Source organism: Tetrao urogallus, assembly GCF_951394365.1.
Source record: "Tetrao urogallus genome assembly, chromosome: 5".
Taxonomy (NCBI): domain Eukaryota; kingdom Metazoa; phylum Chordata; class Aves; order Galliformes; family Phasianidae; genus Tetrao; species Tetrao urogallus.
In genome coordinates, this window is record NC_136818.1 from 36,721,034 (window position 1) to 36,741,308 (window position 20,275).

At 36.9% G+C, this 20,275-nt stretch overlaps 1 protein-coding gene across 3 annotated transcripts in view; it reads right to left on the reverse strand.

Annotated features, from left to right (window-relative positions):
• Window positions 1-16,883, reverse strand: part of CCSER2 (coiled-coil serine rich protein 2) — a gene marked incomplete at both ends in the record, with an annotated part of 50,585 nt that extends 33,702 nt beyond the window's left edge. For all 3 annotated transcript variants that reach the window (XM_079536109.1, XM_079536111.1, XM_079536110.1), the window contains 3 exons: window positions 2,621-2,711; window positions 14,375-14,577; window positions 15,446-16,883. In XM_079536109.1, coding sequence (XP_079392235.1) covers window positions 2,621-2,711; window positions 14,375-14,577; window positions 15,446-16,883 — 1,732 coding nt within the window. The remainder of the gene's footprint in view (window positions 1-2,620; window positions 2,712-14,374; window positions 14,578-15,445) is intronic.
• Window positions 16,884-20,275: the final 3,392 nt, after the last annotated feature.

The window sequence follows — 20,275 nt, forward strand, 5'->3', positions numbered from 1 at the left end:
ACCAAATCATCTCTTTAAAGCACTAACTTCTGCAAAGCAAAGGAAATTCCACAAACTTCTGAAGTGAGCAAATGCTGTATTTGGCAACAGCTCGTAAGCCACTAGAAACAAAGCCAAAACAAACGCTGCCCGTGCCGTCAGGCACAGCAGAGTCCTGAAACGCTCTCCTGCCATTACACTGTCTCTCTCACTCACCCAACGAGCTTCTCCTCACATCGTCAGTCCTTTGCTAGAAGAATCAATCTACACAACAGGACATTGTTTTGCTCGGCTGCCTACTCAGCCATAGCCGTGTGAGACGCTCATAAACAGGCCTTCCTTCCTGCTGCGCTCCCAGCCTGCGCCTTGGTGGGAAGGGAGCCCAGTTTTACCCTGTGATTTAAGGCTGCCATCCTCACACACTGCATACTTGTTGAACTAGAACGGCTGCTATAAATAGTGTCCGAGCAGCATCCTGGACTCCAAAATGAAACAAGGGGAGTTTCTGTTGACCTGGGGAGTCTAATAGGCTGACGTCACTGTAGCTGCACACAAGTATGGAAAAGGGGTCGGCAAGGAGCGCTGCCAAACAAAACAAGTGCTCATATCGTACAATTCAGTCTTTTGTTAGTTTGTTTGTTTGGGGTTTTTTGTTTGTTTTTTACATCAACTAGATCAATAACAACCAAAATTTAGGTAATAAAGTAACTTGTACACTTAAAATAACAGAATATTTGTTTTCCTTCAGAGGTATCCTTCTACAGCTTGCACTGCAGGAAAGTCCAAATAGGTCAAAGCAAAATAACCCTCCAGTAAGTTATGACACATTTTTCTGCTTTGGAGAACAAACTGAGATGTTAAATAAAAGCACAAGAATATTAACAGAATAAAATTCACTTTTTCAGTAGTCCTATTTATTGAAGGGAAAGCATAAGATGAATCAGTTTCAGGCTATTCTGAAATCACCAAATCTTCAGCAGAGAAGCAATTATGGCGCAGATATCTAATTTATTCCACATTAATTTCACTTCAAAAAAAAAAAGCAAAAAAGTAGTAATTAACTAACATTGATCCCAAACATTACTTTCTTCACCTGAACCACTGACTCAGTCAGCCCAGATTGCTGTAGTTACATGATATATTCCAGCTAAATGAACACCACTGACACTTGAATAGCAGCGTGAGTACAGATTTATTATTGTGATGCAATTAAGAAAGCAGTAAAAACAGTATATCACCTGTCTCTAGATTGAATGGCAAATTAATTTTTAATGTTTGTGGCAAACATTCATCTTCAAAATACATGTTTTTTGAACAGTTTTCAAATTAATTTTAAATGGAATTGCTGATGCAGATGCATTGCATGTTTCATAAACAAGGAAATTTACCAAAAACTTGATCTTCCCCTTATAATTGCTTCTGAGTTTTTGCAACAAGATAACAATTACCATTATTGAAAGAATAGTTAGTGCATAACCACTGGCATTGTGAGCAATCCCCTATGCTTGGTTTTTCATTCGTTCCAGACAATGACAATAAAAATCTTAAGCATCTGGGCTGAAAAGCTGAATTATACCAAACAATCATCACTAAGTATCAACAAGTTTAGTAACAAGCACACATTAAAAGTGATCTGCAGCAGAAATTAGGTCAGCCTTCGTAATATTTCAGGTCTAAAAAAATCATTTGGAGAAGGCACGGCTATGGGAAAGGAAGAAAAATCACAGAAAAAAAAAAAAAACAAAAAAACCCAATATCTTCATGCCTTTAGAAAGTTAGAAAAACACACAAAGATATTTAAGTAGGTAGCTAAAAAAGGTTTAGAAAGCTCCCAAAATTTTCAGTGTCATTTGTACAGGGTAGGGCACTACTGTGGTCCACATCCAATGTTTCTGTTCAGTTTAAGACACGTTGGCCTCCACTGAAATGGGAAGTGTAGGTCAGACCTTTGGTCAACAGCCAGAAACAATTCTTAAGAGCAGGTCAGGAATGACCAAAACCAAATGCCTGCAACTCTCCAGATAGGATTTGATAAAGAATGATGGCATTATTTACCTGAACCAGTTCATTCTGATATGAATTTGTACTATTTTAGTGGCATCTATAGTCTCCATTAAAAGGTTACCAGAACTTGACAACAGAAGCAGAATAGAAGATTCTTTAATATATTGCAATTTAAAACCTAAGGCTACTGTTACAGAGTCATATGGAATATATTAGGATATAGTTGTTATTTTGTATTAAAAAAAAAAAAAACTACCTAAAAAAAAATATATTACACTGTCATTCACCAAAGCTAAAAAGTAAAATCTGTAGCAACGTTTTCAAACATAGCTGATGCAGGGGACTGAAGGCCTAAGTTACCACAAAATAAACTTCAAACCTCCAACAGCTTAAAGGCAGTCTGCAACAAAGTTTGGTTGGCTTACTTTTGTTTATTTCTTGTTTTATAAAAGGCAGTAAGTTTTGTAGATTCAGATTTGAAGTTTGTTGTATTAAATCCTGCATTTCAGCAAAGAAAAAAGCTAACTAAATTAAAAAAAAATTTTTTTGAAGCAAGCATCATCTTACTGAAGAAGTCAGAAGAATAAAATTCAACTAATGCAATTTGACAGTAAAAACACTTGGGTACTCAACTAACCTTTATCATGAGGTGGGTCTTCAGGCAGGTCTACATCAAGCATGAGATCATCATCTTCAAGATCACAGGAATCAAGATTGTTCAAGATATCCTACAAGAAAACCACAAATTGAGGTGTTTTCATATACTTTGTTCCATTGCCATAGAGGCTTACTTCAAAGCTTTGCTACATTTGTATTAGATACAACATCTGATACAGTGAGCAGCCACTTCTCCGTAAGGCCAAGACCAGACTTACCTGAGACTACAGCAACTAATCATCTTTATACTCATCTTAGGTCAGTGATACTGATAACAGCACTAGATAGAAAGATTAAAGCAATTTCCTACCTTGGACCTATGCAAATCTCCAAGTAATTTTCTATTCATTATTATTCTGCCTGCATTTTAAAACTGATTTTACTCAGTTGGAATTCAGAGGAAACTTTGTGGGAAGATGATGTTAAACTATTAAACTATCTTGTTCCAGCACTCATGTCACATTGATCAAAAGTTAATCACAAAGGAAAGGTGTAGGGAACCTGTAGTATCTTGATTTAAACATCAGGAAGTTAAGAACTCTGCTCCTCTAAATGTAGGCTTGACTGAAGGATTAAAAGACCAATTTATTCAGAAAAGAAAAAAAGAATGGGGAAGAATGTTTTCTAAACAAATACGGAGCAGAACTGAATCTTCCTATTTTCAAAGCTAAACATAACGCCAATACCAGACACTTGTGTTTTGAACACCTATTCTTGACAGAAATACACACTGTCTTTTCTTGAATACTGTTAGAAGAAAATACCTCCATTAAATCTAATAACAACATTCCACAATTTCCAGCAATCACAGATTTTCTCAGGCAGTGGCACACTTATCTTACAGCAAGAGACAAAACGCAATTGCAAAGTATAATTGATTAACTCCATCAACCTATTAGCTTCTACTGCATCTTTCAGGTGTCATACCTCTGACACCTTTTGACTCAATCTAAATGTCTAGACAGAGTATTTTCAGATTAAGATTTATTTAGCTGCCGTATTTCAGCATAAATAATAACCTAAACTAAACTAAAGTCAAATATTATTTCCCTAAAATAAAGAATGGAGAGGCCTCTATAATCCTTTAAATGCTACCAAAAGCATCTTTGGATCCACAAGAAAAGGAAGCTTTTAAGGAAGCTTTGGTGTGGAACAGCAGCAATACCTCCTAAATACCTAAACGTGTCAGTCCCTCACTGACCAAACACACTTCTAAGGTACTGATGAGATCATCATGTTTCAGCACCTTTTTCAGCCAGCAAAACTTAAAACAGTTTACAGCACTAAGCACTGTTGCTCTTTGTCTTTAATGCTATGCTTCATATAAAGCTGTTTCTGAAGTCACCACGAACTGTTGTGTTGCAGAGATTATGTTAGTAGTAAAAAAAAAAAAAAGGCCATCAAATGTTAGAACCAAATGGAATCATGCTCCATTCAGAAATGCGGCCAGTCAGGTATTTCAAAGAAAAACAACTGTAATGTCAGCAAAGCCAAGTCTGTCAAACAAACAAAAAAGGCTAACCCCTCCTTCTCTAAAAATACCAGCAGTAGAAAAAAAAATATCAAGAGGCTGTAGAATACTTTTAACTGAGCAGGCAGGTGCTGGATGCTGCTAGCACTTGTGGCTGGAAAGCGACATGAACACCACAGTGCAGTACTTGATCAGAGAACACAGCCTCTGTTTAACACGACTGCTCAAAGAAACTTATTGCTACTAAGCGACTACACAAAGCAGGTCTAAGGAAATTGTTAACAGTCACATAGCTCTAAAGCTCTTGATCTCTGTTTTCTAGTATCCCACAAATAAAAGCCCTGGCCTTAAGGTCTAGGATTATACTCATGTATTTCACATCCACTTCTTTTCTAAGAACAGAACTGCAGATTTTTCTTAGCCTTATCACTACATCTAAAGTCAATTCATAGGAGCAATAATGAAAACCATTAAGTTTAAATACTGTATTGCTGATTATTACTTTCTGGATAATAAGCTGTTCTGTAAATATTTCACTGTATACTTGCATACAGATCATCAACACAGTGCAAAACACTGTTCACATGGAAAGCTATCCCTCTGCTGGCTATTTTTCAGATGTACTGATAGAAAGGAAGAACACTGATAGGCATCTCTGCACTGTTGATCCATCTGTTCTGCAGTTCTACAGCATTCATACAGTACTCCCATTTGATTACAAATGTGCAAAGAGCAAGGCATATTTTAAGACTTTTTTTCCATGACATAGAACAGCAAACATTGTCTGTTTCTGCAACAGGATGTACTTCTTGACTTAGGAGAAAGGCTTTGTGACACACGATGAAAGCAGTTAACATCCATTTGGTAAAGCATGAGCTATATAAAAGGAAGGTGGAATACTTGAGAGAGAACCACTTCTGTTCACTGTATTTCAAAGTCCCGTGTAGATAACATCGTTTACGTGTGGTTCTTTAAGCATTCACAGGCAAGGAACACAGTATCAGAGCATGGTGAATAATAAATGTACACAGAAAAACTTCCAGAGAAATGGAAGTAATTTAAAGAAAATGTGATTTTAGCATTCAGACTACAGATGCATAGTTATTTTTCTATCCACTAACTTACACTTTTCCAGAAACTCAAGGATTTTTAACCAACATGTTTTTGTTTGTTTGTTTGTTTTTTAAAGGCAGAGAAACATAGGTGTTTGAGGGGCAAGTTCAGTTTGTTAGTTGATAAATTGTTTCTATACCACATTTGGATCATCAAAATTAGCAGGAAAAGCATTGTTTTCCTCTACTATGGGAACCTCAGTGAAGATGTCACATTAGTTCAGTGCCCAAAAACACTTAAAGAACCATAGATATTACTGTGCAAAAGCATTTTAAAAGTACAACACAAAAATGAAGCATGCCAGTTTTAACTAATAAACCTGGATAGGCCACTTTGCTCTCTGAATCAGAGTTTCAGAAGTCCAACGATGTCAAACAAGGTCAGCACTTGAGATGCCAAAAATACTTCTCTGTCAACAGCACATTTCATCATGTTTCTCTAATTATGCATTACTGAACTACACTGAGGAAACTCCATGCTAGAAAACAAAGCTCTGAATACAAAATTTTTGCAATAGCTGCACCGCATGTGAATTCTCTAAGTATTTTCTACTGCTATCTACTTAGATGCAGATAAATGCAGACATGCTTTGTAAATGAAGTGTTAGCACTGCCATCTTGAAATAGCTGAGAAAACCTGCAGGCTTCATGTGCTCATTAGTACTTATCAAAACCTGCATTTACAGACTCCAGTTGTTATTCTTACTGGTGCATAATGAACTTAACTGCACCACGGAAACACTGTTAATATGAGAACTTAGCAGCTATTATCATCATGCTACTCTGGGCAACAATCTCAAAACAGAAAGTAAAGAAACATTTCAAAATGCATCACTGTGAACCCTACCAAATATTACATGTTTTAGCACTTATGAGGAGTTACTGTAAGAGATGAATCCCATTTTATTTGTGCAGTTGAAAGAAACTACCTATTAAAAGCTGATAGTCAACCAGGCAAGAAGCAGCTCCCCTGCCACAGTTAGCTTTGGTGCAGCTTCACCTTGAGCACTGTGTGCAGCTGTGGCCTCCAAAGCATAAAAAGAATAGTAAGGTCCTTGAAAGCACCCAGAGGAGGGCAATGGAACTGATAGCAGAGCTGCAAGACATCCTGCAGGGAGAGGCTGAGGACACCTGGGCTGTCCAAAGTGGAGATGAGAAGGCTGAGAGGTGACCTCATCGCTCTCAGCTGCTCCCAGAGCAGGGGAAACAGAGGCTCTGCTCCTGGGAACTGATGGCAGGACACAAAAGGCACAGAGCTACACCAGGGGAGATGCAGACTGGGGCAGACTGGGCATCAAGAAATATTTCTTTACTGTGAGGGTGACAAATACTTCCTAGAGAGATGATAGATGCTTCAAGTCTGTCAGTGATCAAGAGACCTTAGGAAAATGCTTTCATTCATTTAACTTACTGTTAGCACTGAAGTTGATATTTTTAAGTCCCACAGAAATGAGCTATCCTACTTTATAGCAACTTTGCAAGTTTGTATAGCATTAGATTTTCCAAGATGGTACAACTTAGAAAGAGATACATGTTTGGAAGTGTTAAATCTCATCCAACTACAATGGCGTTGCCTAGCTGTCCCTCTAGACAGGTTTTCAACTGAATACTTTAGTAAGTGAAGAAAGCACCATTGTCTGTGTAACAACAAAAGCTCTAGAGGAGAAACAGATGATCCATGACTAATTGCTATAACTGAATGAGCTGAGAGCCCTAATAGCAGTGAATGCTCCTACTTAGTAGGGAGATGGGAAAAAGACTAAAGAGACAGGCAAGCATACAGGCTTGGAAACAATTACACCACACTTGGAAAGCAGCTGTTAATGTCCCTACAGAGCAGCAGACAGCTGCTCTTGAGACATTCCACACAAAAAAAGTTAAACATCCTAGTCATATGTCAGCTTTCTTTTCCTACTACTGAAGACCCCTCATTTATAAAAGCTTGTACATCTATCAGCACAAGTCACAGAACAGTTTTGTACATGAAGCTAATGCTACAGCAACAGACACATTACTACACATTCAGCAAATACTGATTTTGATTCAAATCACACAGCAGAAAACAGTAAGCAAAGTAAGTTCTCATTAAAAAAAACAGAAAACTCTTGAAACAAGAGACGATGCAGGGAGCTGAGACTGATATAAGAAGCTCAAATTCCAGTCTAAAGGGTAAGGCTCTATGATATGACAGCTTAGGTCAGTTACTCATTTAATCCACTTAGCAGTGAGTGGAGCATCAAGCAGCATCAAAACAATCCTTTCATGCAGAGACTGTCCAACAAACAGCACTTCATACAAATAGTGTACTTTCCTCAGACATAAAAACAGACAGCACATTGCTTCTTGTAGCTATAACATCAGTGCTCTTCTGTTGCATGATGACCTTCTCATTACACGCAATACTGCATCCAAATATTTTTTACTTTAAAAACGCAGGAATCATCCTGTCAGTAGGGAAGAAACTTCTGTAAAGAAATATTAAGATAACGGATGAATTGATGAATGAAAATTGATGAATGTTATTTCCATTAAAAAAAAAAAAAAAAAAAAAAGAGGGAAAAAATTACAGAGACACCACAGAACAATTTTCAACGTGCAGAAGGTTAGCACAAGTAAAGGAAAATTCTCCCCCCACAAAAAAAAAAAAAAACACCCTCAGTGAAAAATATGAAGGGAGTACAAGAATTAACAAAATATCAATTCACCTGAAGAAACAGAAATAGATCTGAAAACAAAGGATAAATAGATGGGGGTAAATCAGATGTCTGAACTACAGATGTCAGTTCAATACAACTCCAGGTGAACAGTACAGAGAAGGAAGTCTTCCAGGGTCTGGGAACAACACCACAGAGACAGAGAAAAGATGATTAAAGAAATAGAAATGCAACATAAGTCTCCCAAAAGGTGCCATTAAAGAAAAACTATACAGAATGGTTACCTGAAGGGAGAAAACAAAGTTAATAACTTATTTCACTTTCAGTGGGCAATTGGATAAAGAAGCAACTGAAGAGAAAAACTAAACAGTCATAATAACAGAGGAAGGCTCACAGGGAGGAGAGCAAGAATAGAATTCTGTAGAATACTAAAAAAAGCATAGGAAAGGAGCTAGATTAAATGCTGTATATTACAAGTTATATTAAAGATAATTAATCACAACATCCAAACAAGTCATTCATCATTTTGTTCATACTCCACAAAGCAAGATTGCCATGACAACAAGTGTAACAGGCCTTTGATCTGAAAAGCCACGATATTTTAACTACTGGATATTAGACTGAAAGATTTATTCCTCCATGAAAACATTTTTACAGAGACACAGTATGCTTAATTTAGGTTTACAGAACATAGATAAGAACTAATTCTTAGATGTTATCATCTCTCAAGAGGCAGCTAAGCATAGCGCTTTACTTCTGTATCTCATAATATGAGAGAACATGTAAAAAAAAAAAAGATCTGAAAAATCAATAGCATCAAGGGAAAGAACACCTGAAATATTAATCATTTTGCAGAGACTTCATCAATTCATAAACAATAGCACTTTCCAAACACGTAGCTCAAGTGAAGTCGCAGTCACGTTCCTTTACTGCCATCTAGCCATCAGTAATCAAACTACAAAAAAAAAAAAAAAAAAAAAAAAAAAAGGAATTTTGACTATCTTTCTGTGAATTTCACCAGGACTTAAAAATATTTTGCAATTCCAGTGCTTATTTCTGTGTTGTGTTTTTTTTAAATAGGCAGATACTTTTAAGGAAAATGTTTCAAGGATGCATAGTGATAGGACAGTGATAGGACAAGGGGGAATGGTTTTAACCTGAGCCAGGGGAGGTTTAGGTTAGATATTAGGAGGAAGTTTTTCCACACAGAGGGTGGTGAGGCACTGGAACAGGTTGCCCAAGGAGGCTGTGGATGCCCCATCCCTGGAGGCATTCAAGGCCAGGCTGGATGTGGCTCTGGGCAGCCTGGTCTGCTGGTTGGTGGCCCTGCACATTGCAGGGGCTTGGAACTGGATGATCGCTGTGGTCCTTTTCAACCCAGGCCACCCTGTGATTCTATGACTGCTACCTGGAAACCAAGTTTACAATTGCAACCTCCCTAGTTTTTTTTACTGTTTTTTTTACTTGACTACAACATTACATAGTATCAATGTGCTCTGTTCTTATTCAGGTACACTAATAGTACTGTTTCTAATTAAAGGACAAAAAAAGCTAGGAATTGTTTGAGGTTTTTATTCTATTTTAACCCATCCTCTGACTTGCACTGCTGCAAAATTACATTCTCACTACATTATCCTGGCGTATTTCAGAGTGAACAGAAACCACCACAACACCAAAATGCTGTGTACTCAGAAACACCCTTTACAGAATAAATAAAACATTGTAATTCCTTAAGAAAAAACACAGCAACACGATTAGTTTGAAGCACACTAGAGTAAATCTGAAGTTCTTCTGTTACTGAAAAAAAAAAAAAAAAAAAAGTGAGCTACTTGGTCGAATAAAGAAAACCACTGAAAGGAATCATTCTAAACTCACATTAAAATACAACATTGTACACACAGTTATAAAGTCATATTGGAAACCTCACTTTAAGCTCATGAAATAAAGCAAGTGTTAATTTCTACCAGCATTTATCATATTGCACTCAATACATCTGCTGCTCACTCTCTCCATCACAGAAATGAGCAGCCACTGCAAATGAAATATGGAAGCTCAAGTGAGGTTGCCTTCCTTCATTTTTACCAACCAAAACAGTGTGAGAATATTTACCATGTCAGTTCTGAATCACACAGCTCTCAAAGGCATGTGCTCTCCTATCCCAAAGGAAAAACTAATTTACCATAAAAGCTTGTTCATGAAATGTTATGCCTTTCAAAGCAACACAAGATGTTTGTGTGCTGTGACATATTCATATAGCCTCTTAATAATATTTGGCAGCAGGGACACCTACATCACACAAGACACAGACAGAAATGCCATCTCATTAAGTAATGCAGTTTCTTACTGCCTCCCATTGCTGTAATCATTAAGCTCTAAATCTGGAGGCCACACGGTGGTGGGAGGGCAGACAATGGCTATTTTTCACTCTGATGCAGTACCTCTAAAGTCACAGCTTCTGCTTTCAGGACATTCATCTATGCCATGATCAGAAAACTGACAGCCACCAAAGAGTCCTAAAAGAATAAATGGTCTAACAGCACTGCTAGCAGAACCTTCTGAAACAACTACATACACTTAGTTCTGTAAGAAAATTAATATTACTGAAATATTACAGTATATAATATAAATAATATTCTTCTCCAAATATAATTTTTAAGCATAACTGAAAGGGATCATTTTTGGGGGGAGAGAGAGGGGAGTCAGAATTGTTGATGATGAGGGTACGAAAAACACATGCCAGAGATCTCTGTATTGTAATATGTAATTGTAATATGGGAAAACTGAAAGCAATTATATCAAAAATATGAAGTTAGAATATCGAGTTAAGACAGTACTATTCAAAAGAGTCCTCAGTTCCATTTCTATAAGAGCCTAGAATACAGCATGGGATGTCAGTGTGGAACTTGGACATAAGCTCTTCACCTTCAGCTGTGATGCACTGGGAATAAATCAAAAGAAATCCCTCCTTTTGATTAACCTAACTTTGAGCATGAGGTACAAATTTATCAGTAATATTAAATATACTGATTACAACATGAAGTGCTATTATTCATTCTTAATTTACCCATCATTCTAAAGATAGACAAGTGAGACCCAGAGCTCCGTGAGACTTGCTCAAGGTCACAAAGCTCTGTAGATCAGCTGGAATTTCTCCACTGTAGAGACAGAGATATTTTATATACTAATTGCAAGTAGACACAACCCATCAGCAATCAGAAGCATTTGGCTGATTCTATTCCCTCATAGGGGTGGAAGAGTGGCCAAAGCCAAGCGGCATGCAAGTTAGCTCCTGACTGGCACACCCCTAGTAATGGGGCATTTTAACACTAAATTGCAAAGAGAGAAGCAAACAGAGGAATGGGGGGAGGGGGAGAAGCCTCAGAGTTTGGAAATCCAGGGACTTCAGTAATGGCTTACATAAAGATACCTTCAAAATCTAAATACATTTAAGAGTCTTTGTTTCAATACTAAAATTACATGTATTCTTTCATATGGAAATGTAGACCTTACATTAAAATATACATTTCTTTAATTTTACCTTCAGCTTCTTAAAATCTTAGACACTTCACTTGCAGCATGAAATGCAGAAAAAAATCCAGTTTAAATTAGCTCATTAGACAGAACCTGCTTTTTAAGTGTGATTCTCATAACTAGCTTGCACCTAAAGGGCTCTCATTTCACAGCTCTTCTTTTTCAAGAAGTTGTTGGTAAAAAAAAAAAAAAAAAAAAAAAAAAAAAGTGCCTACATGGAGAAAATGCATGCACTTCATTTCACTAAAACCTCTTGAAGAAGAAAAATGAAGCATGGGACCTTCTGAATACTCTGTACTGAACACCTCATTAAATCAGCAATTGTTTTGACGAAAGGTTCCCTGATGTAACCATGCCTCATTTTCATTATACTACTTAAATTGTGTTCAAATCTACAAACACTTCTTTTAGTTCAGAAAGACTTCATCTTGAGAACATTTCCAATGGATGTTACACAGTGCTGCCAGCACAGTATGAAGATGCAATTTTTACATATCTGGAATGAGCACTGAAAATTTGTACTGTTTACAAAATAAATTTAGCACTTTGTAATAGTATCATAGAGCTCAATTAAAAAAAAGAAACAAACACTGGGTAAGTGATGTTTATCTCACATGGTAAAGTTTGAAGACAAAATACTAATTTATAAAGAATCCTTACATTTATCCAAAAAACCTTTTTATTCCATAGCTGTACATTATCTTAATCTTACTTGCAGCTGTATTTTTATTAAAGCTGGAAATTTTGGATTACTTTGTTACAAGTCCACCTTCCCACAGAACAAGAACTATGGATTTGGCATTAACCCACTGGACAGAAAGTACAACAGAAAAAGAAAAGTCAATTTAAAAGATTATCCATGTCATGTAGAAAAGTGAATTATTAAAAAAAATAAAGCAATGCTCAATTACTTGCAACTAAGATAACTGTAAGAAAACAGTGAGTACCACAGGTTGAATATTACACAATGTTATTTCTGCAAGCTTATTTTCTGTAACATGTATGCAAATTTAAAAAGCATATTTCCCAGACTAGCCACGTCCTTAGGGCCATAAAACATTCTGCACACTCTCAAACTAGTTCTGATACCCAGGAAAGGAACATTCTATCACAAAAAATTCAATCACAGAGGGAAAGCAAAACAAAAAAAAAAACCTACAAATATGAGATATTAAAAAAGAGAAAAACAACCATCTTAGACTCTGTGGCTGAAACTCTAGTCACATCAGTAAGTGACAAAACAGATTCACTCTGAGATTTCAGTGGATTTCACACCAAGAGCAAATAAATTTTAAGCAAAGCAGCTAAAATCCATCTGTCTCTTTCAAGCCAGATTTCAATTACTATTTCATAATCCATTTGAAATCAGATTATTCTTCAATAAAATATTGAAAAAATATCAGAAGAACCTAATGTACTTCAGCTGTATGAGACTTACAACAGCTTCTATTAATCCGACAGACCATCTATGACTGACCATCAGTTCATACACTTGCATGAATTAATATATGCAGATCATGTGTATCAAACAAATTCCACAGTCCAAAAGCAAGTGGACATTGTAACTTAATTGTTACGATACACATAGTGGAATTTATACAAATATCTGTATTTAAAATTCACCAAGAAGAAAGTTCAAGAACTTTTCCTGGTGCCTTCATGTGTGTGTCAGGGAAATGGGCATTTGTTTTTACACTAAACTTTTTCCTGTAAAAAGTTCATGCTGGGAAAATCTCAGTGCTTTTTGAAGCCAGCCATAATTACCATGAGAAGTTAGTAACTATTTCTAAACTTTCTTTTAGGCACCACACCCCAGGACCATAATTTAAGACAAGAAAATAAACTCTACCATAGGGGACTGAAAATACACCAGAAATTTGTATGTAGTTATACCTAACAGTATAATTAGATAGCCATGCCCTAGTTACAGGCCAGTTCTATGTTGTTCTGGCTTGAGGGCTAGCATAGCCAACCTCAGTAAAATAAGAAATAAAAGCCTGAATTAGTACCACAGCACTACAGCTTCTACAGTACACAGCTTCTACAGTACTGATATTGGCACAAGTGACATAATACCTAACACTCCTAAAACTTAAGCATGAGAAGCCAATCAATTATACACAGATGTTGCTAGAAGTTTCAAATTATTAGTGTAATGTTAATAAAATTTGAACAGTCTTAAACAACTCAGATAAGTAAATATGAACAGTGTTTCTGTGAAAAAGGGATGAAAAACAAACAGTGTTTTCATCAAGGCTGCCAAAATCCAGAGGTTGGCTAATTTATGTCAGCTGGAGGACTGCTACTACTCTCCATCCACTCTAGATGGAATGATGTCTTATTCAGATCAGTAATGTTTAGCGAAAAAAAAAAAAAAGAACAGTAGTTCCTCTTATGTATTCCAGACATACAAATAGTCCAGCTCACCTGACGAACTACAGCCAGGTACCTACTTCAAAGATACTACGTTAGAACAAACTGACAAATGAAAATAAATTTGTGTTCAAAAGGATCATGAGCAGATACAGACTAGAAACAAGGCAACAGAAGACAGATATTTGCTATTATCTTGCTTATTCACTCTTAGGTTTAAAGAGTGGTAAAAGATATTTAGCATTATAAGGATAAAGAAATTCCTGTTCTGACTTGAGGGCTAGCATAGCCAACCCCAGTAAAATAAGAAATCAAAGCCTGAATGAAATGGTGAGTGCTACCATGAAATTGCATGAGGATTGATCTATTTTGTTACAACTTGAGAATAAGGAAGACATGTATGTAAACAGTCTTTCAAGGCCATCTGTCTAGAAACAGAAATTCCTTAACAAGAAGTTTCAGAAATCTGTCAACTACAGAGGAGAGAAGAAACAGTTACCAAGTAAAAATAAATTAATTCTATTTCTAAAATATAGTTCAGCAATAGACTTAATAAAAAATTACAAATATTCAGGCTATACACAAATACATACTATGCTGTTCATTTCTGATGACTCGTAACTTCCACATGGATGGACACTTCCAATAGGTTCCAGTCCCTCTTCATCCCACATATACGTGCCATCAGAGCTATCAGAAGGAGAAAGCTCAAAAGAGGACCCAGCTCTGTAATTCATCTCTGGAGAAATCACGCTCTCGGTAGTGTGCTTTGTGCTTTCACTGTTGTCATCCATTGCTTAAAGAAAACAAAAACAGCCAACAAAAAAACAATCAAAAACAATCAAATATTCCAAAATAAAGAAAGAAAAGCATGCATTATTCATGTTTTAATATTTCCAAATCATATCCTAACAAATTCTAAACACAAGCATTATATATTATTAACACCACTCACCCCAGGAAGTAAAAAGTTCAGGCTGGACTGGAAGTTATAACTAAGAATACTTTCAACCTACATCTTTGCTAACATTTTACAATGCAGTAATATATCCCTCAAGAAAACTCATCTTTCAGAATTCTGTATCTTTTTAACAAAGATTTTAATAAAGTGGGTTCAAAAGTTAAGTGCAAACTTTCAACTGTAAAGTCTTTCAACATAGATTTATATCATGAAAGTCCATCAGGGATGTGAAAAAGACTTGAAAGTACCTTCTCTCTCTCTCATTGCCCTTAGGAGTAAATACAGCATGCCACTAGAAGAAAATCAGTAACACTCCAATTTTAAAAATTAACTAATTAAATAAGACACCCTGCACTTATTCCCATTACTTAAAGCAGTTACAGCTGTTCTCTCCCTATAGAGAGGAGAAAGATGCAGAAACCACTAATCCAAAATAAATGTATCTCAAAACAAGGCTAAGAGGAATTCCACCACCTTACTGTGAGAGTAGCTAAAGGAGCTACCATTAATTCTTATTCCAAAGAGCTCCTAAAAAAAAAAAAAAGTCATGCTTGAAGAAGATAACTATCATGCAGAAAATGCACTGAGTACAGTTCTGTTATGAAAAAACAGAATGGTTAAACATATAAAGTAACTTAATAGCAATTACAGAATCTTCATTTTAGTACCAAAAATTTCAAATCAAATGCAACAAAGTATTTACCAGACACATTTATATCAAGCCAGTCATCAGCATTACAGCAAGATCCTTCACTTTCCTTGAGAGAAGCGAACGGCTCTATTGATGTTATGCTCCCGTGCTCTAACTCCTGAATGCAGCTCTCCTTCTGCTGTACTTGTATTGTTTTATTTGGATCTTCTAAATCTATGAAATCGTCACTGAAGTCTTCACTCAAGTCATTTTTTTCAGAGGACGACAAAGAAGATATAGATATTTCGTCTCCATCATCGCTCATACACATGACACTTGATCCATGTTTTCCCATGCTTTCACGAAGGCCTTCAACAGATTCTGTTCTTTGAGCATTACTCTCTAGAATGCTATTTTTCTCAGTTGTTCTATTTATATTTGTTGATATGTCAGAGTTCTCCACTATATACGTGTCAGAAGCTGTACTTTTGCCACCATCCACAATAATATTTCCAGCAAACCGCTGGCCCGTAGGCTTCAACAGAGAAGGCCGACTTAATCTGTATCCAAAAGAAGGTGCTGACCCAGATCCTTTTGACAGCGAGGACTTCTTTGTGCAAGGAGATGATATACTAGAGTATGGCCTTGTAAATCCATACTTCACAGATTCATTTCCATTGGGTACATCCAACTGTCTTGCATTTCTTGACCACAGAGCTGACCTCTGAGATGTCCTAGCAGCTAGATTTTGACTATGATAAGGCCTTGTAAGATCCACAGCTTTATTAAAGGAATGTGACCTGGTTAACGATGCAGTGGGGAGGAAAGCATTCTGAATGGAATGTGAAAAACTTTGTGATCTTACCATTTTTTCACAGGAAGAAGACTTGCTATTGTCTGTAGAGTGTACAAGGCTTTCTCCTGAACTTGTCCTTGAGGCATTGGAATTTGCCCTAGGTCTCTGCAAACCTACCATTGGCCGATTACCATAAAATCCATTTAAGTGTGATTTTGGAGCACTGAGTCCAGAATATGAGGTCCTTCCTGACAGGGCACCTTTGGCGAATTTTGCTGAACTAGACAGTCCAGGCAAAGACTTTGGGTTTGATTCCTCAGTAGAAGATACAAACATATTGTTTTGCTTTGCTGTTTTTGACCCAACTGAAGTAGTATTGTTCAAACCCACCCTGAGCATATCATTACTCAATGCTCCTTGAGACTGAGAATACTTCTCAGAATCAATTAATTTGTCATTACAATTTTGTTTAGAGTTAGTCTCTCTCTCATTTTGATCATGAAGCTGATATTTATTTGATTTTCTCCAGTTGAAAGAGAAGGAAGACATGTTAACAGTGCCATTGTGCTTGCTGAAATTTTTGCCACCATTATTCCCTGCTAAATTAACAGCTGTCCCATTTGACGTCGGTTGTAATACGCTTCCTAAAGTTTTCGTTCCATATTTTGGTAGCCTGGAAACCAAGGATGTCCTGATTTGATTTTTTTCTTCCATGAGCTATTGGGTACATTGGTCCTCAGAGGGTGCGTGAATCTAGGAAAAAGAAAGAATGTATTAGACCATCAGCAATAACACAAAACAATATAATTTCACGTGCGTTTGCATCTGTGTTTACTATATCCATGTGCTCAACTACATCGTAACTGTACAAAATAACTCACACTTTATGATATCCAGAGAAATAATAGTAGAGCAGCAGCTATTTGGCAGTAATATATTATTCAGTCGTCACTCCCCACCACCTAGGCTTTTGTTGCCTAAATTGCCTATTCTTTCTCTTCCTCTATATCATTAAAGGTAAGCTTTATAAAGGGTGTGCATTTTTAATCTACCGATTTGAATAGCTAAACGATTTTTCCAACGGTACTGCAGTTATTCAATACTTAAGACTTCATATTTAAAAAAGAACAAATTGAACATAGCACAAACCTGTAGTCAACAATCTAAAACTTCTAAAGCTACATCCCAAAAACTGGACGAAAGCTATTCTTTTCAAAGTTATCTTTCCTAGCCAAGAATCTTCACACTGTACCCCTCATAGCATCGAGAGGAAAAGAGATTCTGACAGACACCACACATTCTCAAGTATGAACAAAAATAGTAGAAATATAATTAAAAGCCACCTGAAAAAATATTGTTTGCTATTTTAGGGATTGCCCTAGTTCTTCATTTCACATAGAAGATTCAAAGAAACAGTTAAGAGTTAAGGGTGCTTTTGTTTTAACTTTTTAGCAAGAATAACAAAGTGATTCAGATTTCTGCCAGCAGAACCAGCACAGCCTGTAGGAACTGCAGCTGGTGTAAAAATAACAAGTGCACTGACCCCGAGAACAGAGCCCTGAAGATCATCTTCTGAAGAAAAATGTTTCTACTGAAGAAAGCTATTTACACCCTGAACCATCAGCAAAAAAACAGAAAAAAAATCATCTTTGTCACCTGGGCATGACATGGAGGCAAAAGCTGCCTTCTAGCAAACGTTCTCTGTACATTTCGCCTCCTTCCCACATGGACCTGTCCCCAGCATATTCTCCTGAATTCTGTTTATGCCAGAATTTCCCAAGCACGAAGCTGCATTCATAGCCTTCCATTTAACAGCAACTTCGATCTCCACAAATTTTGTCAAAATACTTTGGACACGTCTGTATCCCTGGTACTATAGAGTCTCAGAGTTCTGAGTTACAGAAATTCACTGTGTGATACAAATCTTTGCTTTCACTTGATGATAATCAAGTGGTTACTCATTTCGTTTCCCCAACTTCTATGTTACAAGATAATAATAAAAAAAAAACCAAAAAAACAACACTGATCATCCATCTTCACCCCAGCATTTTCTTTTTCCATATTCCCATTCAGGATGAAGATCCCTAGGCATTTTTCATCTTCATATGGAAACCGTCACCAATTTTGGTTGCCTTTTTGTTCCCATACAAAATTACAGGCTAACAACTGTATGCAGTATTCAAGTTAACACGTTTCTTAAATATAATTCAATATTTTTTGGCATGAATGAACTTGACTTCTGTGCAGAGATGCATGAACACTTAAAATCTACCCCCATGTCCTGAGATGAAGATTTACAGCATTTATTCCTTTCCTTATATGTGCGACTTTTGCTCCCTGGCCCCTTGGAAATATTCCACTACCATCTTCACCAAAAATGTGTTAGGACAATGTCATTTTGTCTACTTAATATGGCTTCATAAAATAAAAGCCCAGTATCTTTGCCTCAACAATTCTTGGCTTGAGAGCTTCCATCTTGCTTTAATACTTCCACACTTAAACACATTTTAATTCTACTATTCGTGCAGATAACTATATCTGTGTCAACCTTTTGCACAGCAATACAATACAAAGAATTTGCCTGTTATTATTATTATTGAAGCCTATTTAGACCGTAAGGACAGGCAAAGTCTCCAAGTTTCAATGCTGCATATTAACACAAAGTTTACTCTTACATTAAACACTGTATTAGCAAAGTGAGGTTTCTGTTGTAGAAGACAGCTGTGAAAGAATATGTTGCTTTTGCTACCCTGATTTTATTTATCAGTCAGTTCCACCCACTGGTCTGACAAGGTTACCACCACAGAATTCTGTTAGTTCTTACTCTATTCCCAGAAACTATTATCTGTGTTTGACTTTTCACAAACCACTGGCAGGACTGAAAAACACCAAAGTTCTTAAACCACAGCAAACAGGCCGATAAACAACACACAGCAAGTATTACTAGACTTGAGGGACAGGAAATACCCTATGTAACCACAGTAAGCATTAGCTCACAGGGACTCACTCCCCAAGCTGCAAGACCTCAATAAGAAACACACCAGATAAAATCAAAGTGGTATTTAAATCAGGCCCCCCCCAGGATTCTGTAAATGAATAGGATGCCCCAGAGCTCTGCTTCTGAAAGTAGGTCTAACTAAAAAGATACTAAAGAAACGTACTCAGAAACCACAGCTTCTTAAGGGCTCCTAATGCAATGAAAATGTCAGGATCCACATCCTGCAACAGGTAGCATACACCTATTTAGAACACACCTATATATGCATTTGAGTGGACAGTGACAGGATGGGGGGGGAATGGTTTTAACCTGAGCCAGGGGAGGTTTAGGTTAGATATTAGGAGGAAGTTTTTCACACAGAGGGCAGTGATGCACTGGAACAGGTTGCCCAAGGAGGTTGTGGGTGCCCCATCCCTGGAGGCATTCAAGGCCAGGCTGGATGTGGCTCTGGGCAGCCTGGTCTGCTGGTTGGCGACCCTGCACATAGCAGGGGATTGAAATCAGATGATCATTGTGGTCCTTTTCAACCCAGGCCATTCTGTGATATTCTCTGATAGAAACACAGATCCCCAGTTTTCAAACATTAAGTGAATTCTCACACACTGAAGACATAACCCACACTGAGTTGTACAAACATACAAGCCTCATTCACAGCAACAGTTTAATTTTATACTGAATTTAAGCATCACATAACCAATCTATGAACTAGTAAAACACCATATATTTCTAGATGTGCTCAGCACAGCACGTAGCACATGATAAAATCCTGCTGTACTGTGCAACTGTGGTAGTTGGTCTGAGAGTCAGTCAGCAGATTGTACCCTAGTATGACCTAGCCAATCTGTTTTCTATACATTTAAAGAAAATATACAGAGTCATTCACAAAGGACATCACCACTCCTGAGGTGACACAATGATCACCGTTTTATGGTAAGAGAAGACACTTAAAGCATCTCACTCATGTGTCCATACCCACAAAAAAAGCAGTCTGCCTACAGTGTACCCTGCACACCTTATCAAAATGAAATATCAAAATCAAACATCAACCTCCAAGATTAATGCCACATACATGTCAATAAAGTACATTATAATTATTTAAAGTAACATC